General features: G+C 41.9%; 2 protein-coding genes across 2 annotated transcripts; one reads left to right on the top strand and one right to left on the bottom strand.

The window, feature by feature from the left end:
- The first annotated feature begins 1,796 nt into the window (after positions 1–1,796).
- gnai3 (guanine nucleotide binding protein (G protein), alpha inhibiting activity polypeptide 3) lies at positions 1,797–13,050 on the top strand. Its single transcript, XM_060050475.1, has 9 exons — positions 1,797–2,415; positions 6,359–6,401; positions 6,921–7,062; positions 7,526–7,683; positions 9,346–9,474; positions 9,935–10,064; positions 10,512–10,665; positions 11,244–11,473; positions 11,789–13,050. Exons 1-8 carry the CDS (start codon positions 2,298–2,300, stop codon positions 11,432–11,434), a joined length of 1,065 nt encoding a protein of 354 aa, XP_059906458.1. The 5' UTR covers positions 1,797–2,297; the 3' UTR covers positions 11,435–11,473; positions 11,789–13,050.
- Positions 13,051–14,653: 1,603 nt separating this feature from the next.
- gnat2 (guanine nucleotide binding protein (G protein), alpha transducing activity polypeptide 2) lies at positions 14,654–21,015 on the bottom strand. Its single transcript, XM_060050487.1, has 9 exons — positions 20,672–21,015; positions 18,298–18,340; positions 17,745–17,886; positions 17,390–17,547; positions 17,095–17,223; positions 16,864–16,993; positions 16,604–16,757; positions 15,889–16,107; positions 14,654–15,521 (listed from the first exon to the last, which is right to left on the bottom strand). The coding sequence occupies exons 1-8, from the start codon at positions 20,775–20,777 to the stop codon at positions 15,917–15,919; spliced, it is 1,053 nt and encodes a 350-aa protein (XP_059906470.1). The 5' UTR covers positions 20,778–21,015; the 3' UTR covers positions 14,654–15,521; positions 15,889–15,916.
- Between the last annotated feature and the right edge of the window lie 1,150 nt (positions 21,016–22,165).

Below are 22,165 nucleotides of genomic sequence, written 5' to 3'. Positions count from 1 at the left end.
CGCACACACACACACACACACGCACACGCACACACACACACACACACACCAAACACACACACACACACACACACACACACACACACACACACACACACACACACACACACACACACACACACACACATATATATACACTCACCTGGTGGTGTGACAACCTTACTTTAATCCGCATTGTTCTTTAACGTCAGTTTGAAACAGAGACATTTAAAATACCATGAATGAATTCATTGGAATCAAAAGTAGGGTTTACTATACACATAGCAATGTCTGTGAGATGAGTTATAGTGGTAATCTCGAAGATTTCCATTTCGTTCTCTTTCGGGAACAATGTGGCGGTACCTCATTCGGCGATAGATTATGACGCAACAGTTTATTGACATTTAAATCTTCGAGATTACCACTTTAACACTTTCCAATTCTTTTAGAATCTCTTAGAACCAGTTGATCACAGTTGAACAAGGAGGAAGCTAACCAGAGAAGTAGGGGAAACATTAAGGATTCCTAGGAATTAACCCTGAAGGGGCTTTGTAGTGTCAAATAAAAGCAAAAATTGTATACTGGTTTCACTGTAATTGAGGTATTTTAACAATTTGGAAACATATAGGACTAAACAATCAATGATAAAATGTTTAATGATTAGCAGCGTTTGGGTGAAGCATAAAGTTTTGTCATATTTTCAGTTCATGTCCTAAAGAAAAGGACAGCATTTGATCCGACAATTGAAGAATGTAGAATGTAGATAATATGCCACAATATTGCAACAATTTTATGGAATTGTAAGTTTATCAATATAGGCACATATGACTATAATGTAACGACTGCCATTCAAGTCAATATGAAATAAATTAATAAGTACAGATAGATGCATATTAAATGCTAAATATGGCTTTTATTTAAAAAGAAGATGTTTTTCATAAGGACTACTTGGGGAGTTGTCTGGCTAATACAATTTAATATTTCCATATCCATTTATTTCAGGGGACTTCTTTTTTATAATTCCACATTTATATATTTTAGGGGACTTTTATTTCATAATGCTGCATTTATCTCCTTTTTCCCATCTATTATATTCAAATGAGCGTGGCCTGATTATCTCGGGGCAAAGCAGCAGCACCAGGAAAGCCCCAATTCCTCGCACTGCATAGGTGGTGGTAATGCTCCATGCCCTCACCATAGGCAACGAACCCTGTAGAGTCAGAAGGGCACTTAAAAAAAACAACGGGTTGATATTCTCGGGTCCAGTGTCTGAAATTTTCAGAGAACGTGGGGATAAAAGGATAGCATAGTCTTCTTGGTTTGGACCGCAACACGTTATCAGTCGCCTAGTGACCCAACGCCATCCCCCTATGTGTTGGAAATCGTTTATTCAGTGATTCAGTGCTATTCCGGTGCTGTTTCTTTGGTCTGAATCATTTGATAATCACGCCTCATTTGAATGTAACAGATGGAAATGAAAACAGCTGGGAAATGAATGTGGCTTATTGATATACAATGCTAGTGATATAAATAAATGTGGAATTATAAAATAAAAGATCCTTGGAAAAAACAACAACAATATTGACTGATTTATGCATATATTATAACTTTGATAAATGTATTTCATAGGAATATTCATTTATTTATTAATTTAACATCGACCTAAATTGCATTCCATACATAGTTGAGGTTTACTTTGTTTGTTCTTCATTCGTTCTTATTAAGAGTAAAATATGCGCATAGAAAGACTACATTTCCCACCAGTCAGTACACAAACTTTTTTCCTTTTCAGTTCACTTTTTTCTTCCCCTTCAGCTGATCCAGCTGCAGACGCTGTGCGACTGCGCAAGACTAACCTGCCTTACGTTTTAACGGACATTTTCTGCATGCAATTTTCTCAGAGATCCTCGGATTGAATTCTGCCCTACTTATTTTTGTTCTCCTACGTGTCTACGCAGTTTTCGTTTTGTTCGGTAATTGTTTGCGGAGCCTGCTCGAGGACCGCTATGTTGTCAACGACTCTGTATAAATACTAAATTTAATATAAATCGTCAATTATCGCTTTTGAGAAGAGGTTCTCAATGAAAACCAACATTTACCAAACTGAAGACTAAACAGTAACAAACTCCTGCTGCGTGCGATTACCATCAACTCCCATGAGGGGCTAGTTGGCGAGAGCAGCATTTAGTGCCAACGCCTTTCCCTTCCCAGTCCCTGGCTGCTGCGGGGAGCTTGACGAGCGGACTGAAGCGATTTATTTCAACCAGTTAATAAGCAACTCTGTTCAGACGAACAGACACAAGGAAAAGTTGGTGAAAATGGGGTGTACCATAAGCGCCGAGGACAAAGCTGCCATGGAGAGGAGTAAAATGATTGACAAACATCTGCGAGAAGATGAGGAGAAGTCGTGCCGAGAAGTCAAACTTCTCTTGCTTGGTAAGAACACGAGCGTCTCTCGGTTTTTGTATTATTATTTTAACGTTAGAGAAGTTATTGATGTACATGGTAGAAGTTATCCGACTAGGCCTACTGTGCAAACGAGTAGGCCTACCTTGTTTATGGGCAACTGATTCTAGGGTGACAGTCTGAAAGACAAATGTAAGTATTTTTCAAACTTTATCGCAGTTCATATAAATCATATTTCTTTGTCAAGGTTATAATAATAATAATACATCCTCCAAATATTTGTTTCATCAACTTTCCTTGACACACACACACACACACACACACACACACACACACACACACACACACACACACACACACACACACACACACACACACGCGTTTAACCATTTCTGAGGGCTCTTCCTGTAGGCATGAGTGAAGTTGGTGGTCAGTGTCACCTACACATAAACTAATTAATCGGCCTATGTTGTAGCCTGGCACATTTGACATTTCTAATCATGACACTATTGCACAAGCTGTTCACATTTTGAGTAAACGGAAAGTTGCAAACTGTTTATCCCCCTCCCCCCTAAACAACTTGATAATGCTTTGGCTTAATTGTGAAATACCAGAGGGAATACCCTCTGGTTCGGGGGTAATGACATCAGCTTCCTGGTGTGATGTACCAACCTGCCCCACAGGAACCACAATATCTGTCACTAGTCATGGGGATGTTTGGCCCTGTATGCTATGCTGAGAAGGTTGCCAAACATTGAGCTTCCTTAATGCACTATGCAAATCATAGAAACAAAAGGATGAAGTGGGTTACAACACACTATGATTGTGTAAAGTAAAATCAAGTGAGTCAAAGTTGAAACCTCCCATAGGCAGCCACAGACAACTAGAAGATGATCTGTCGGATGGAATCAATCTTGTTCATAGTTCTTATTAGGAATAGTAAAATGTTATGGTTAAATAACCTTTATTTATAATGTAGAGTAGAGTGGACCCATTGGGTGCTATGCAGTAGTTGTGCATCTACTGGGCAGATTCATAAACAGGCCTAGCTAGGACGGTTTTCCATAGTAAGCTACTGTTCAGTTACCCCAAACAATGATGATTATGGTACCGAGGGACGCCATGCACTTTGTAGATGCGGCCAGTCTTTGTAAGCACCCTTTCCAATTGATGTATTGGGTCCATGTGTCATCACTTGGAGCCATTATACAAGGCTGCCATAGATGTTGCTAATGGGGCTGTTATGCACTACACAGCAGCGTAGATACATTCCCCAGACTTGTACCATGTGTGTAGGTCTCAACCTCATCTGGCTGAGCTCTGGTGATTATCTGATTCGTGATTGGAAATGTAACTGTATATTGGACACACAAAAATAGTGTGTATGGGTGTGGTGTTCTTCTTTTTTTTTTTTTACATGGAAATATTCATTTTTGTAACCTCTGACCACAGGGCTAATGGAAAAAGCAATTTTCCAGACAATTCCCTCCTCATGTCTGTGTTGGAACAGTTGGTGGGGGGGTTTGGATTGTTCCAACTCAAACTTGTGAAGGGGGGGGGGGGGGGGGTGTGTATCTGTTGGGTGAGGGTCTGAGTAAAGTTTGGTTTTTGAAGCTAATGGAAGAAAACCACAGGGTTGAGCCTGCTTCCAATGGAATTGAACTTATTTTCTTGACCACAGATCGTAAATCTGAAAGAATCTGAGGTTAGCATTCTGGTTAAATGAATGTTGGATGATCCAGCACAGGCCATACTCACCGGGTGGAACCGGTCCTAGCCTCTGGATGGGGGTTAGACAGCGCTATTGAATGCCTGTGTAAAGATGGTCTTCTACGCTGGCTGATGGCCATACTTGATGCTAAGCCAAAAATGCCATGAATGGGCCATTCGGGAGAGCCCTGGCCAGCCTATTCTGAGCTGCATAGCTCCAGACTTCCCACTAAATGTCTCTTGTTGTAGGCCCTTATTATGAACAGACATTTAGAGATGTCCATTTGAGGATTGATATGAATCAAGATATGATATTCGGCTATGGAATCCTTTTTAAAAAAAAAAAATGTGTGTGATGGTGGCCTGAAAATAAAGGTGTATTGGATGTATTACTTCTGCCTGGTGCGGCCTTACAGAAGACATTTCTAGTAACGGTAGTACATATTCCAAATATCCCCATAATCATATTCTCAATACAGTAGTTCTCGATGTTCACTGGGTTTGAGCTCGGTCACGAAAGGATTTCATGGTTGCCACTCACTCCAGATGAAAGTTAATGTCTCACTGATTGTTTGCAAGTGATATGATGTGACATTTATCTGATTGGACTGGTAGACCGTTATCTAAGCTAGGATACACCAGCAGCTTCCTGCTGCTGCTCTTCTGTCATTTCTGGATGGGGGTTGGCAACCTGTTTTGGAATGAGAGGCAGTAGGGCTTGGATCTGGCAGAAAACAGCTTCAGTTAAAACAGCCTGTTGAACCCTTGTTATTGTGCCCTGTGTGAACCCTGGTGCCTGGAACAGCTTGATATCAGGGGTTAGTGGAATAATATTGGCACAACATGTGAATTGTTTTGTTTACTTGGATTTTTGGTGATCTACTTGAACACTCGAAAAAGGGTGGTTAAAGTTCCAAGTGAGTTTTTAGCATGTTTGGGAAATACTTCCAAATGATGGATAACAGAAAGCAGTAATTGAATCCTAATTGTGCCCTTAAGTTACCCCTCCCTCCAAACAATTAACCATGCACACACATTTCACCCTTTTAACTGAGAGGATGGTGATGTGAAATGAGCCGACTATTGGTTCTAACAAGGTGCCAAGTCCTGCGTCTAACCTAGCAAACTGCTAGATAACTTATTGGCTTGGCTGATCAGCTCGGAGCTAATGACCAGCCAAGCCTGTAGCTAATCCAGCGGGTTGCTAACCTAGGAGTTAATAGTAGCCAAGCCGGGAGCAGTACAAGCAGGGTAATAGCCTCAAACTTTGGCATCGATTTGAATCCATTCTATGTCGGACTTTGAAGAAGTAAAAATGACATAAAACATAGAGGGTTGTTATTATTATCAATCTTCTGAGAAGGGGACTACTCGGTAGCCTTCTACTTTGTTTATCAGCTGACATTGAGATATTATTATACATTTCTTTAAGATATTTGGTAGGTGTGTATTGGAATCATCCCTCTGTGATACGTTACAGATATTTTTATGATGTTCACTTAAAGAAACAAGGGAAAAATAACATTGAATCATTGTTTCAGTAGCTCCATACTTGGCCGTTTTGACTCGTAATCCCTTTTGCTGCTGCAAAAATCCAGGATTTTTGGATTATCATTTGGGTCTACTTCCCCGTTTTGAGAAACCCAGACATGATACGTAATTACGTATGTCTCTATTTGCCACTGACTCACTTAGTCATGTAAATATGACCTAATGGCAAACAGAGTCCTGTGGCTTCATTTATGATATGCTCTGACGCCTGGCCCTAAGAGTTGAATCAAATGGTGGTTTATTGCAGCAGCTCTCTGTGAGGGAGTAAATCATAACTGTCCAGGTCACCATGCGGCGACCTCTTATCTAGGTTTTGCTGCACAATGGTCTTTTTCTATTATGCTACACTGGCCTGGCTTGACTTGGTGCCACTGGGATTGCATCTCCATTACATGGCTACCCGCTTACATGTGGGTCTTTAACTGATGACGCGCTTGTCTTGAGTCGCCCCGGCCCAGCTCGGCACCTTTACACCGGGATTGCCAACGCATTCCAGGGCGTCGTGGTACTCATCGGCATGGAGAAAGGCCAGATACACCATACCCACATGATGAGGAGGTCGTTAGGGGCTCACACACTATATGCAAAACACTGTCTTCAAAGAGGATTCTAGAACTAGTGGGGAATCACTTTGAATATCATGGCTCAATCTTGACTTTATTTCCATGTCTGATCACTGCCTCATGTATACAACCATTGTTCCTCTTTCCAGGTGCCGGGGAGTCTGGCAAAAGCACCATAGTGAAGCAGATGAAGTAAGTTTGAACCACTCATGACCAACTTCTCCTTTTGGTTTCGCTTGGGCACTCTGGGTTTCCTTCGGTGATTTACTGACTGAGGGACATACCGTCTCTTCCCCAACCATGGCTTCCTTGTTAGAGGTTAATGGTGCAGGGAGATAGACATTTTCTAAAGGGGGCACAGTTTTTGGATCTCTGTGGACACCACGGTTTATATGTGATGTGTTGCTGTGCTCAGGCTGAGGAGAAAGCCCTCCTTTTACATAACATGCCAAACAAAAGCATGGGAGGCCAGCCTTGCCCTGGCAGCACATGAATAGACCAACCCCCCACACACATACATACACACACACTGATTCCCACGTTAGCCATGGTGCAAACTCACTCTAGCACAAAATGTTTAAGCATTTTTAATCAGTGCAATCATTATACACAAAATTCTCCATTAGTTTAAACTTAGGGGGGAAAAAGTGTTTTAAAGCTGATTTTATTTTTTTATTGTAAAGTTTGTTTTTGGAAACATTTCCATTTCAGGATCATCCATGAAGACGGCTACTCAGAAGAAGAGTGCAAGCAGTATAAAGTGGTGGTGTACAGCAACACCATCCAGTCCATCATCGCCATCATCAGGGCCATGGGCTGGTTAAAAATCGACTTTGGGGATGCGGCCCGTGCGGTATGCCATACCCCAATCCCCCCTCACCCTCTCTCTCCCCATGCAAATCCACCTAAACTTGAACCAAAGTGGGCATTGAAATACATTTCAATTTACATTTTCTGGCATTTAGCAGACGCTTATATTCAAAGCGACTTACAATAAATACATTTGTCATAAGAAAGTGAAACGATATATGGTTGTCGGTACAGTAAGGATGTTCATAGAACCAAGTACAAAGAACTAACAATCGCTAGGTTAACCCATTCCCTGTATACAAAAAAGATAGCTAGGATAAGATGCTACATAACTAAATACTATAACTAAACGATATACAATAAGTGCGTACATTAAGTGCCAGGACGTACAACATAAAACAAGTAGGAGGGTTGGGAGGGGCGGCTATGCAACGTCTAGGCGACCTCTGAACTGGTGAGACGTACACCAGATTGACATTAACCTGAGGTGTTGTGTCTGACGGCAGAACGACGCCCGCCAGCTGTTTTCTCTGGCCGGCTCCACGGAGGACGGCGTGATGTCCACGGAGCTGACGGCCGTGATCCACCGGCTTTGGGCCGACGAGGGAGTCCAGGCCTGCTTCGTCCGCTCCCGGGAGTACCAGCTCAACGACTCCGCTTCATAGTAAGGAGGAGTCTGGTCTTGCCTCACTAATCCATCTAATAGCTCTATATCAATCGCATCATGGTTACGACTCACCATGTAATCAAATCAGTCCAATGCCCATCACTTGGTTTTTCTCAATTTGTTAATCACACCACTTGATCATCCACGTGATTTGGTTTGAAGAAACCTAATTTTTCCACTGCAAAGAAATGTCCGGATGGGCGTCCATACTTCCCTCTCCCAGTCATATCCAGCTTCTGGCGAAGTAAAGCTTGGTCATATCTTGCTTAATCATTGTTTGATAATGCTGCTTTGTTTCTCTTGTTGATTTATAAATCCTAATTTGAAGTATTTTGATTCAGAGGCCCAGGGAGGGAGAGTTTCAGAGGGCGGGAGGAAGAGGGGGGGAGGGAGGAGAGATATAAAGGGTGAGTAAGGAGAAAGACTGGTAGGGAGAGGGCTGGAGAGAGGGAATTTTGCAGAGCAAGACGGGTCTTGCTCTGCATGCCGTTTTCATGTTTTGAATGTCTCTTTTAGCTGCTGACATTCCAGAGAAAGCAGAAGCTAATAATAGAACGGTTCTTAAGAAAATGTGTGAAGTACCATAAAGACTTCCAAAACTGATGAAATACAACATATTCTACATACCCCTACATATCTATGAGTACATCAAAGCAAAGAATTAGTTGGTATACGCAGGATTTCGAAACACGGGAAAATCTGCTTAAAGCAAGAGGTTGGCTCCTTTCCCGATGCTGTCCCGTTTTCTCTCTCTGCTGTGTCACGTTCAACATCACAAGCGCGGCTGAGACGGGGTTAGTAAACTAGAGAGCAGCATGGAGGCCCGTGAAAATGTAACATTGGGGGGGGGGGGGGGGGGGAACTCAGAAGAGCTCTATTTAGGCACCAATGTCCGGAACCTGAGCGAGCGTCATAGCATTGTGCCTGAAAAGGGTCCTGAATTTGCATGCGTTTCCATCACTTCCGTTTTGAAGCAGGAGCCGATAAACCCTGTAACTACGGTGGAGTAATTTGTCAAAGGAATGAATGCCCATTGTAACACTGCCACCTGAGGAGGAAGGCCAGATGCTGGTCGTGTTGGGGGGGGGCTTTTTGTGCAGTGGGAGAGGGGGGTTTATTGCCTCTCACTCACCCCTGTCCCGAGGTGGCTCGGTGTGAAGGACAAGTCTAGTGTTGTTTTGAGAACAGCAGAGGCGTCCAGGCTGGAGGTGTGCTGTCCACATGTTGAGACCAGAACAACCAGTGCTGGTTCTGCTGTTTTTACTCTACTCACAAGCAGCAGCAACCCTAACTAGTGTTTATCCACCATCAAAACACAAACCCTTATTTAGTATCATTCCGCACACTCCTCTGTCTTTTTTGTTTTTCTACCTTACCGTGCCTCACAATACTATCACTTTATTAAAGTATTTTTGTCTCGTCGTTGATCTTCTTTGAAGTGTCTCTCAAGTAGCTGTGAAACATGCTTCAACAAATGAAACTAGGTCAAGCACATGATTAGGGGCCAAACCCGTGTGTGTGTGTGTGTGTGTGTGTGTGTGTGTGTGTGTGTGTGTGTGTGTGTGTGTGTGTGTGTGTGTGTGTGTGTGTGTGTGTGTGTGTGTGTGTGTGTGTGTGTGTGTGTGTGTGTGTGTGTGTGTGTGTGTGGTTGCTCCTCAGCTACCTGAACGACTTGGAGCGGATCTCCCAGTCCAGCTATGTCCCCACACAGCAGGACGTTCTCAGGACCCGCGTGAAGACCACTGGCATTGTGGAAACACACTTCACCTTTAAAGAGCTCTTCTTCAAGTCAGTGCACATCACTCTTCACTGCTATTCTCTACTACTCTCCCTTTTCTCTTATGTCTGTTTTACATTCCCTGCTCAAGAACTCCTCTCCTGAAATGTTTTTAATCAGGTGTTTAAATAAAATGGAACCTCGCAATAATGATTATTGGATAATGCCGTAAACTACCATTGTGTCCCAAATAAGGCCACGTTACGCAACCTATGGTGCAATACTAATGATACGGATTAACCAAGTATAAAGTAGTCCCTTACTCTATGTAATCTTGATATTGTTATAGGCCTATGAGGCAAAAATGGACATTCTTGGCCTGGCATGCAGTGTTTGTGTGAGCCGAGCCAAGGTCACTGCCTCATAGCTCCCACCTTGCACACTATCGGATTACAAGCACGGTGAACGAGGATGCCATGTTTTTCCCCGTGTCGCCCACACGTGGCATTAATCCTGTCTCGCCGCCTCCAGGATGTTTGACGTGGGGGGCCAGCGCTCGGAGAGGAAGAAGTGGATCCATTGTTTCGAGGGAGTCACCGCCATCATCTTCTGCGTGGCCCTCAGCGACTACGACCTGGTGCTGGCGGAGGACGAGGAGATGGTAGGGGGCGGAGCCCAAAGCCACCGCCGCCTGGCAGCGCTTCCGGTCGCCTCGTGTAGCGCTCTTTTTTTTTTGTTTCCGTTCGCCGGCTCAAGCCGACTACTTTCAATTCCCTGTTCTGGTCGACGTTTCCCGTGGTTGGCTTGTGATTTTGTGGTGGCTGGTATCACGCTGCACAGCGCTCTGTGACACTAGCTCTGTCAATTTGGTGTCTAAATGACCACCACCATGGTGTCAAAGGGGGAGGATGGGGTAACACCACCTCACTTGTCTTCTATACAGGGACACGCATACAGAGCTCAACCAACCACGCAACCACCGGTTCAATCGCTGATGCTGTTACTTTCAATTCCACTTATTGCGACATGTCTTGTGGCTGACCTTATTGGTTTGGTATAGTTCGCACCAGCAATGTTTCATACAACATTCCCCCCTCTCTCCTCTCAGAACCGCATGCACGAGAGCATGAAGCTGTTTGACTCCATCTGCAACAACAAATGGTTCACAGACACGTCCATCATCCTCTTCCTCAACAAGAAGGACCTGTTTGAGGAGAAGATCAGCCGAAGTCCCCTCACCATCTGCTTCCCCGAGTACTCTGGTGAGACGCTCGGAGCAGGCCATCACATAAAGGGCTTCCTTCATGCTCTGAGAAAACCCGTCCACGGATGTCGCACTCCCTTCCATTTCACATTCAGTTGACTCATTGACTGCAAGGAATTCAATTGGGCTAACGCAGTGGCAGGAAACGGCAAATACAATTTTGAAATGGCTTCAGTGAACGTATGATTTAAAAGATTGCACACATTTTCGACATGAATGGCACAACATCTTAATCTACTAAAACGGCAGCCCTGAGACCTTTAACGTATCCCACAACCCAGTGGTAAATATAAGGAAGACTGGGTGTACCCCTCGTTCCATGGATCGCTAGGCGAGGGTTAGCTTTGCAGGGATGTTTTACAATGAAAATTGCAAAACCGATATTTCGTCATCTGACAAATGATTCATAACTCCAAACATTGAGTGACCCAGATTTTATTTGGTGTTTTAATGTCGTGCCTAACACGCCATGATCATGTGTTTGGTCCAAATGTAAAACAATATGTTTAATGGCTTTTTCTAATATACTTTTCCGGTTCAAAGTGTTTTAAAATAACCAATGTTTTGTGACGCCAGGCACCGGCACCTATGAGGAGGCCGCTGCTTACATCCAATGCCAGTTTGAGGACCTGAACCGACGGAAGGACACCAAGGAGATCTATACCCACTTCACGTGCGCTACAGACACCAAGAACGTGCAGTTTGTGTTTGACGCCGTCACCGACGTCATCATCAAGATGAGCCTGAAGGAGTGCGGGCTGTATTGAGGAGAGCGTGCTGTATAGAGGAGCTGGACCCTGCTGCAGGTACACACTGAGGCTTAGCGCTGTGTTTGAACACAATTGCATTGTGGGACATTCTGAGCCCAATGTGTGAAAAACGGGCTGGCATTTACTGGGGGGTTCCTCATGTTAACTTCCTGTAATCCTTAGTCACAATTTAGTTTTGTATACTGATCTTATGAAAGTCTTCCGCACTAACCAGTTAAATGAACAACCAGTTAACAGCCATTCACTGCGGGAATTTAATCATCATTATATATTTAATGAACTTTGTAGGTGGAATAATATTTGAATAAAAGTCGATAAGCATTTCTGTTTTATGTTTCCGTCTTTCTACAGGATATGGATGGGGGAGCCCGATCGGGACCTTGTTGGCTGTTTTTTAATGCAAGTAAACGACATGTTGTTTATGACATTGTTGCTCCACGATTTGTGTTGTGCCTTAAATCCTCCCTTTTGGGAAGTACTTTAGTACTTTGGTAGAAGTAGTGAACTGGGCCACGTCGTCATGGACATGGGACCACAAAGAGTTTTAATATGAGCGAGGGACACTTTTCACTAGTAGCGTTGCAGGTTATATTTATCGGTTGTATTCGTTCACAAATCTGATCTGACTTTTCACTTACTCAGTAGAATCAATTTTTTTAATGAGACACAATCTAATAAGGAGAAAAGCTATTTGAGAATTACTGTGGCAATTCCTTTGGTGCTCTTAAGAAGGGGACGGGATTTCAAATATTTCCTCCAAATACATTTGACAAGGTTATATTGGCAATTGATACTATGCACAAGGACCAACAAAAACTGCTTGTTAATCACTCCCTACTTCCATGTTCCATCTATGAAATGATATTAGCCGTTTTTATTTTTTCTTCCTCTTAATTGTAATTGTCAAGTACATCATGTTTCATTGATTACTCCATCTCTTCTGCCTTTTATTGTTCAATTTGAATTTTGAGTTGCACTTTGGTATTAGAGGATGACCTAGTTCTGCTTGATCAGATGTGTGTATTTCATAATTTATGTATAGATGATAGTTTGTGTGGATCATGTGTATATAACCCTTCATGTCTGAATTGATCAAGGTTCAGGGTACCATAGTTTCATAATCTGAACCCATTAGGCTTTAACATTGCAACATAGCGGTGTATTTACTGTAGTTATCTTTACTTTGTATTCTCTATATATTTTTATACCTCCTTCACTGCAGCACAATGTGGGGCAATGTGAAGGGACAAAGTTGGAAAGAGATGAATAACTCCATCAATGTTCACTTTTCTTTTTGGAAATGAACATGAAACTTTTAGGTAATTTTAAACATTTTAAATGTTTTTAATTGTATAGGTAGTGGCAGAAAAATAGTTTTAACAAGCATACCAACAGGGAAAATGCATTCATTATTTTTCTATGACCAACTCTTGACAGTTATAGCAGAATTTGCCAGCAGAATTAAGAGTGAGGTTAGGATTTGACATTATGAAAGCAAATATTGAGGATGAACTAACAAACATGACTTGCATATGTGAATCAATTTGAAATTTGTACAGTGGCGTGTTTCATCTAAAGCGGATTAAATGGGGGCCCAAAGGGGCCGTTCTTTCTCCTGTCTCCTCGCGTTTTTTTGACAAATCAAAGTAAACCGAATTCCACGAAATGTAGGAACGAACCCCATGTGTGATGTAAAAATATATCTTGTATCTAGTACACTTCAGTGTTGAAATTATCTTATCACTATCTCCTGGAGCACAAGCTCTGACAGGGTTCCCACGCGATTTGGAGAAAGCTACATGTCCTGACAAATCGCACACTTAGCCTGCATAACTTACGTCATGCTCGTGTGGGGTGTGTTCAGTCACCGACTAAAAGTTGACTTTGAAAGGAATATTGAACTAAATATCACTCGCTGACAGAACTACTACTTTACATTTCTGAACACGTGTTTGGAAGCTGTATTATATCCTTTATTTCGCCTTCATTTTATACAATGATAATGCTAACTACAACAGAGGGTTTAATATGAAGCCTGGCTGTCACTCGCCTCCATAAGGAATCTTTCTGTTAAATACAGACGCAGGTTCTTGTCTGTTCTGAGTAAACTTAATATCCTCGTTTCCTCAATACTATTTCCTCAAATCTAAAAAATACTGTGGAAGTTTAAGAAAAATTACCTTCATTTGTCTATACATTTATTAACAAGAGTGCCTGGAATGGCATATCAAACTACATAAAGTCATGAAGAATTATGCTACTAAAGGAAATCTGTGATTTGTTGGGTGTTTCCACAGTGAAAGCCAAAGTCCCCTCTAAGTGTAGTTAGGACAAAAATGAAGTATTTGCATTCCTGTGGATAATTACTTTGATTTAATCATGAAATGCCTGGAACGCAACATTCCTTTTGCCTGGGTATTCGAATGTGGTGTTGAAATATGTTGGAATAAATAATTGAGTGGCAGATATAGATAATAGGGTTAGGATAGAGATACAGATCAACTGTGTATTCAAATCTACCACAGCCAAGTAGATTGAAGCACTTCAATTTACTTATTTTACATAATCACTACATTTAAAATGATACTTTCCAATAATGGAATGGAGCATGAAGGGACATATCCCTGATAGTGACAGGGGTGTACATAAAATGCATGAAGTCGCATTGGGGCCCAGAGCTCTGAGGGGCCTGTGTTTGGGGGCCCTTCTCTGCCCGTTCCCGGGCCTGGTCGCGGCAAGTTTTATTTGGGCTGAAAAGGCGATTTGCTGGCGCATATGAGGGGATTATAGGATATTCTTGAAGTTGACTGCCTGTATGTCAACCATAATGTTTTCGGTTCAGTTGTTATCAAAAAATATATATGAAAGGTTTCTATCATGCTTCTCATTCCAAAGAGTTTAGGGCGACCGCTACCGTTCTTCCACAGAAAGGTTAGGGAAATGCCCTCGAAAAAGGTAGGCTTGACTCTTTATTTTGTATACCAATGTTCAAAATTCAAATTTGGATAGTCGATAAGATAATGTAAAACCAATGTGTGTTGGTTACACTCGTATCTTGGATGTACTTTTACTGTTATCAATTATTTCAGTGTATTTGGAGTCAAAGGGTTGGAACAAATAGGTTCACAATGCCTTACGTTTACATTTATGAATTTGCGGGGAAGGGATATGAAGGTATACTAGGATCATATAAATAAGGCGACTTTGAGAAGCAGGTGAAGTGAATGCATCTTTATTTCATGCCTCTACAGTTCATACGAAAGGATAGACTTTTACAACCCCTCTTCAAAAAATAGCATCCCTCTAGAGTTTCCCTTGTTCATATATTCCATATAAGATTTATGAATTATTTGTCTTTCAAAATATAACCATCTACTTTTATGTACAAAGAATCTCTACAATGTTTTTTATTCAACTTTTTAAAATATAGGACTGGTAAGTGGATTGAAATAAGGGAAAACTATTTAGCAATAAATACATGAACAATGGGGTTTGTAGTCTGGAAATAGCATAAAATCTCAGAATATTGGTCATATTCGATTAGCAACTTTTCTTTTACAAATACAATATCAAGACTACTGTACTTAATAACAAAAACAAGTTGCATTGTTGCTATTTAATAAATTAATTTCACATTGATAATTTCATGTAATCCTTTTACAGGGATTTCTGTTTCATTTATCCAAAGTAAAGGTGTCCTATCACACAGTAGTCAAATAATAGGAAGAAAGCAGATGGACTGAGCCACGGTTTTCCAAGCTTGATTTCCAGCAGAAACTTGGGGCGGCAAGACACACAAACACACACGTATACGAAGCCACTATCTCACATGCTAACTAGCATTGCTGTGTCATTATTTTCCTTGTGGAGAGATGGAAGGACAAGGACGCCGTGTGGCTGGGGTGTGGGGCTGCTGTTGCTGACTTCTGGCTGCTGGGGCTGTCGTAATGGTCATGCTTTGAGGAGGGGGGGCCGAGCCCTGGGTGGCATTAACAATTTGTAGCAACTTGGGTTCTTCTGTACATTAGAACACTTCTCAGTTAATGCCAGTATGAGGTGGAGGGTTAAGGTTGGACAGGAAGGTCTGGAAAGTAGTGGGAAAAAATGCACAATGATACATCAAAGATAATTGTAAATGTAATTTGAACATATTAGATAGATATAAAGATAGAAACATTTTTTTATTTTACATTGTAACCGATATTTATATAATTTCCTGAGAATACAATATGAGAGAACCAGAGGCATTTTCATTGCTCTCCGTCATCTCCAGCACTCCCAGTTACCTATGTGATATGAGTTTACATAAGCTCCAATTATTGCCCCCAGAATGGTTGCCAGGCAATCGCGGCCCACCCCGATACGATGCGTTGCACGAGGATGAAATTGGCTCCGCAATACCTCTGCCTTTTTAAATGTGTGTTGGTTGTGAGGGTTTGTTGCAGTATTACCTTTTTATTTTCCACTGCAATCCACAGCTTAGAAAAGACCACAACTTTTAAGGTTCTCTTTGATGATGATATCCGTGACAGCGTTGAACACAATCTGGACGTTCTCTGTGTCTGTGGCACAGGTCATGTGGGAGTAGATCTCCTTCACACCCTTCTTCATGTTGAGGTCCTCAAACTGTGTCTTGATGTAGGCGCAGGCGTCGTCGTATGTGTTAGGACCTGCAGGACAATGGTTTAGGGGTCAGACAGGCATTCGTGGAGAAGAGAATTGAGGCTAACACAGTGCATGGTGTGACATGAGATATGTTCGATATTGATATTATTTGATTCAGTTCTTGTTACTCGAAGTTAAGTGCTGTCAAGTTGGTTCACATGACTTTGACATGATGTGTTTGTTTTTCTGTGAAATCCATTTTAAGTAGGACACAATAACTACGCATGCCATCTGATACAACATAAATATAACATTGTTAGAAAAGGTTTTATAGATCGAGGAGAGCCTTTCAAAGGTTTACTGCAGGCTAGATTTCCAATTGCTTAATACGCTATAGCTAACTATATGCATCCACTTTTGAGAAGGCAGGAGAAAAACTTTGGGAGTCATCCTGATCTGTATCCGAACGAATAACCCATGAACCCTGAGGGTTTCTCCCTGGAGATGCTGGAGCCAGACACGCCCATCCCACAATATGACCGATAAGACGGACGGACTCACCATCATAGTCGGGGAAGCAGATGCTCAGGTGGACCTTCTTGATCTTCTCCACGAACAGATCCTTCTTGTTGAGGAAAAGCACAATGGAAGTCGTCGCGAAGAACCTGTGGTTGCAGATGCTGTTGAACAGATGGAGGGACTCGTGCATGCGGTTCTGAGGACACGGGGAGAAGGAGAAGACACCGTGAGTTTGTAGATTCAGAGGGTTTTGGTTCGGTGCTTGGTCAGGGTGGTGGGGAGGTGCTGTTGTCGGCTCGTACCACTTCGTCGTCCTCTACCAGCACCATGTCGTACGCGCTAAGAGCTCCGCAGAAGATGATGCAGGTGACACCCTCGAAACAATGGATCCATTTCTTTCTCTCGGATCTTTGGCCGCCCACATCGAACATCCTATTTGTGAGGGAAAAAAGTCACTGTGTTTACTTATCGCCGTCGATGCAGATTGCCGATTGGGCATGGATGGTAATGCGTTCACCTGCTGTTTGAATTACCTGAAGTGCAATTCTTTGCATCCGAACTGTTCTTCAATGATACCAGTGGTCTTGACTCGAGACCGCAGCACATCCTGCTCATTAGGAAGATAGTCGGCCTTGCAGATTCGGTCCATGTCGGAGAGGTAGCTGTAAATGGCAAAAATCACAAGAGAACACGTGTCACGAATTCATTCACAAACTACAGACCAAGCTGGAAATCTCTCTCGCGCACTGAAACAACACAAACATTTTTTGCAATGTCTATTGTGTTAGTTTGAAATTTTTAGTTTAGTTTGAAATGTGGGGTACTCACTAGCCAGCGGAGTCGTTGAGCTGGTACTCAGCAGCTCTATCATAGGACGCCTGGACACCAGTGTCCTTCCACAGCTTCTTGATGACGTCCGCCAGCTCAGCGGGCATGGTGCCCTCCTCGATGGAGTCTGACAGGTTCTGCAGCTTCTGGGCATCCTCCTGTAGGATTCATGCGTACAGATGTGAGGTGGTGCATCTACTGCTAGGTAAGGAAATCCTTGTGTTTATAGAAATTACAGGGAGGATTTTCTTTTAGGTTTAAACTTTCGTTCAAGTTTGGGAAAATGAACGTCCTCATGGATTTTAGTTAAATGTCTGGATTATCTTTTTTGAAACCAATAATAGGGATTTGAGACCTGTCCAGAGGTTGCTCCAAAATCAATGGCCAACATCTCCATGCCTCTGATGATAGCCAGGGCGGACTGCAGGATGTTGCCAAAGATGATGCTCCTGAACTCCATCTGCTCCTCACGTGAGTAACCACCTTGATGGAGAATCCTTTAGACAGGGAGATGGTTAGGTTAGGAGTCAAACTTCTTGTATAGAGGAGAGTACAGTTTAGTTTGTAGCCTTGTAGGCCTACGCTTTTTCTTTGGAATCAGACAATCAGAGAAAATAAAGACACCAAATCTTGTTCAATGGTCTGTTACAGTGCCACCTTGTGGTATGTTTAGGAATAATATTTGGGCGTCACAGGAACTGGGACAAATGGCAAGTGCTGACAAATCAGTGTGAGCAAACGGTTGACCTTTTGTTTTTTAAAAGGAAATGACCAGACGTGGGGTAATTTTGGCGTTCCATCTGCATTCGTCAACAGACATTTTTTGCAATTGCTTTGTTAGACGGACTGACACCCACACACATTCACGTTCGTTTAGCCACGTCACATTGCTGTTTAGTGTAACTCACTTCATCTGTTTCACGATGGTGCTTTTGCCAGATTCACCAGCGCCTGGAAAAAGATCAAAGATATTACAACAATATCACACTTTTTACTGTCATCCCATCGGTCAGCCATTACATCAATTCACACTATGACCGATAAGGACCCAGACAACGATGACGGTCTGAAAATTGGGAACATTTAGGCCTATAAAGCACATTAATAGTAGCGTGGCCTCTTCATAGATAACGGTCTAAAATTAGCGTGGGGTGCTAACATGATTACAATTTCACTGATCCAATTGGATTTGCAGGACTTTAGTTGCTGGTGGAGGGGCAGACGGAAGGAAAGCCTGTAAGGAGATCATGACAACCAGAATGGCGTTCCTCCCACTCCAAACAGAGGACGCTACTTTATTCCACGAGGCTTTGATCTTTTAAGCCCCAGGTTGGTCGGTTAGAAGGCCTGTTTTTTATTATTGAAAGTCCTAAGTTGTCGAGGTTCAGCAAGAAAAATAAATGTTGTACGTCAATCCACAAATTAGTTGATAGATAGATTAATAGATAGGAACTTTATTAATCCCTCTGGAAAGTTCCCCCTAGGAAATTGCACTTCCAGCAGCAGCAAGCATCATGTTATAAATAGTATAAGAGTTAAAAACAAGTATACGTCTACTGTTCATTGGTGTTATTGCTACAGTTTAACAGATTTTGACCCTTGGATGCTGCATCAACCAGACCGCGAGCTCTCCTCACACTCTTCAGACACATGATGGAGACAATGCTGCCCTGGCCCGCTGCAGGCTCGCACATCAGCCCCCCATTCAGAGTTCTCAACTGTAACAGCTTTAGACCGCAATATGTCACTCCTGTCCTATAATGCCTAACACAGGTAAATCATGAGACTTTGGTCAATAAACTGGGAAAAGCTAAATAAAATTAAGGTATGCGGCTGGTGGCATTGACATAAGAGGCTTAGTAGTTCAATAGTGTTGAGGGGTGGGTATTGAAATGTTTAAAAATAAATAATAAATTAGGAATGGTGGTTGGCTTTATCAATTCTCACTAAATAAATCTGCAAAATGGGTTACATTTGTAAATTATAATTAAATTGCACAAGAGTTGTTTCGGATTTTTCTTTTTCTTTCCTCCACCTTTGATGCAGTACAAAACCCCCTCGGAGGGTAGGGCTCTGTCTCTGAGATATTTACATATTATATATTCTTAGGACATAAAACGGAATGGTATCATTGTTAGATTGCTGTTAACATAGGCCCACTATACTTTTTGGTAGGCTATGTTTTCTTGTTATACACACTGGCAAAACCAAACACTGGGCAGGTGAATGTAGGCTCCACTAAGCTAATTGGATTTAACTATCATCGCTGTCCTACTCTAAGCCAATCTATTTTAGACCAAAGAATTTTATCTTTGAAGTGTGAGGTGGGAAGTATTTTTTAAATCAAGTAAAATTTTGTAATCCAATCTTGGGAGAGAAAATGAAAATGGGATAAAGGACAACATTTGATATTAATATGACGTTGATGACAGATTTTGAACTTTATAACTATAAAATAGATAGTAATAATAGAGATAATGATCAGTTGATTAACGGATCAGTCAAACGCACTGTCTACCAATGTAAATTATATTGACACAACTTTTTATTTCTAATTTGCATTTAAGCTTTACATCGTAATGGGATGTTTCTGGGTCAGCATTATATTGCAAGAACTTGTATTAGGAACAACTTTTTTCAAACCGTTATGCATATAGCTGAACACACCCTCCATATTCTAAACCTCCATATTTTACACTATAGTTGAGCAAAGTATACACTAATGTTGGATCGGGATCTTAAATCCCCTGAGCATCTCTCAGTCCTGACCAAGCCCTGAGCAAAATGTCTCTCTCTTCCGCTTCACCTCCGGAAAAAAGCCCTTGATTGCAAAAATAACCATTTAGTCCACCAATCCGCGTACAACTTGCTTTGATGTATGTTTGCTACTTCTTAAGGCTTCAGCTATACATTATTGTTATCATTATTGCCACATAATGACACAATGCCCAGATAACAGTTCCAAATTTAGATTTAGAAAGAAATTAACCATAAATAAGTAATAATTTCCCCATTTCCTTTCTTCCATGAGTGAAAGAGGGTGTGGTGTTGAGGCCAGGTAGGGATAAAGCCTGTCACTCTCGCCTGCTCAACTTCATCTTTAGATCAAGCCAAGTCTTAATTCAAGCTTTTCTGAGCTAGAATGTAGATATTGTTGCACGATAGGATCTGGCAGCACCACAGATGCCATCGGAGTATATCGGCAGTATCATGGCTTCCTGGACCTGACGGTGTCTACACCAAGCCTAACCCAGAGAGAAGTCCCCTCAGGAGCCAACTTACCAAGCAGCAACAGCTTGACTGTCTTGGAGTCCTTGTCGGCATCCTCCTGGAGCTGTTTTTCTAACTCCTTTGACTTTTTGTCTTCGGCGCTTGCTCCTGCACCCATTCTTTCTTCCGCCTCCAAATCAAGATCCTCGAGATAAGAAATTTTGACGGTTCTCCAAGAGCTGCTCTTCGGGACTGGGTGCAGCACTAATCGTGCCGGTGATTTCCGAGCAGGCGGGGTACGGGGGGAGGCGCTTGAGGCTTTCTGGCTTCTTAGGCCCTTTTCGATTAGATGATGAGATAGTCTCCACTGAAGGGTCAAGTCAATTCAAGAGTCGGTTCCGCTCCAAGAGCCAGCCTTTAATTCTCTTTACTTAAGCCTTGTCTTAGGAGGGGCCTCTTCCTGATTGGCCAGTCAATCCAATTAGCCAAATAAGGAATGCAGTCAAGGGGGAGGAATAATGGGGAAAAATTAAAACCATTACAACTATTACAACTTTTACTTTTTTGCAAAGAAATGTACATATTCCAAAGTCATGGGGTTTTCCTTCCATTTTTATCATTTAAAAAGTCTTAAAACGTTCATCGCGAATAGTGAATGATTGTGTTTTTTGGTCACAGTTTGGTGCAGCGGCAGTCACAGGAGAAAGCCATTGATGGTCATAGCCAATGGAGAGTCGCCTACAGGCCTAAGAGTCAGTCACATGGATAATGCAGTGAAGAGGGCATTAAAGACGAGTAAACCCATTACATTTAAGACGTTTAAATAGCAGGTGGTGTGATGAATGCTAAAAAAAGCAAGCAGCTCTCTACTAAATTGCCGATAGGGGGTAGATATTATCAGTTATTAAGTTGAATCAGGCTACTATCAAGGTTTCATTGGCTTACTTTTTTCAGAAAAATTAAAATACAATTGGTTCTGTTATGTAACATCTTGGGTGGGGTCCTTGAGAAGCGCAGGGTTTGACCCTTTTGGTGTGATGGATTAAGGTTTGCAGGGAATATGATCCAATAAACACACAAACACCCACACATGAACACACACATACGTACATGCATACACATACACACACACAATTACACACGCATGAACACACACAAACACATATGCACACACACACACAAACAGTTTTTGTGGTATGGTATAGATCTGTTTATTGTTACGGCAGTATTTTTGGAATGACAATATACTATCTTCAATTTGCAGTAACATTATACATTAGTAGTCTCTGAGTACCATTATTAACCCTACTCATTGTCATGAATATGATTTTTTTTTTTTACTATATACATGAGAAATGTGGCACTTTTCACTTTTCACTTTTTAAGGTTGCATTTTATATTAAGACAACATTCCCAGCCTCCCAACAAAGTAGGAACCAAGAAGTTTATTTTAAATTTCTCAAAAGATCTGTGTTGCAAAATCCCTTTCATCCGCATGACCTATTGTTTATTAATGAAGGGTATAGTTGTAGAGAAACAACCTAACTTCTTTGGTTCTACTTATTT

The sequence above is a fragment of the Gadus macrocephalus genome, chromosome 1 (genome assembly GCF_031168955.1).
Source record: "Gadus macrocephalus chromosome 1, ASM3116895v1".
Lineage (NCBI taxonomy): Eukaryota > Metazoa > Chordata > Actinopteri > Gadiformes > Gadidae > Gadus > Gadus macrocephalus.
Note: the sequence above shows the minus strand (reverse complement) of the source record. Positions and strands in the feature narration are given on the sequence as shown.

Coding starts and splice junctions, on each gene's coding strand:
- gnai3 (XM_060050475.1), top strand. CDS start 2,298: ATGGGGTGTACCATAAGCGCCGAGGACAAAGCTGCCATGGAGAGGAGT. Junction 6,402..6,920: donor ACCATAGTGAAGCAGATGAA/GTAAGTTTGAAC, acceptor TTTCCATTTCAG/GATCATCCATGAAGACGGCT. Junction 7,684..9,345: donor CTCAACGACTCCGCTTCATA/GTAAGGAGGAGT, acceptor GTTGCTCCTCAG/CTACCTGAACGACTTGGAGC.
- gnat2 (XM_060050487.1), bottom strand. CDS start 20,777: ATGGGTGCAGGAGCAAGCGCCGAAGACAAAAAGTCAAAGGAGTTAGAA. Junction 17,548..17,744: donor TTGGAGCAACCTCTGGACAG/GTCTCAAATCCC, acceptor TGAATCCTACAG/GAGGATGCCCAGAAGCTGCA. Junction 16,994..17,094: donor TGCAAAGAATTGCACTTCAG/GTAATTCAAACA, acceptor CCTCACAAATAG/GATGTTCGATGTGGGCGGCC.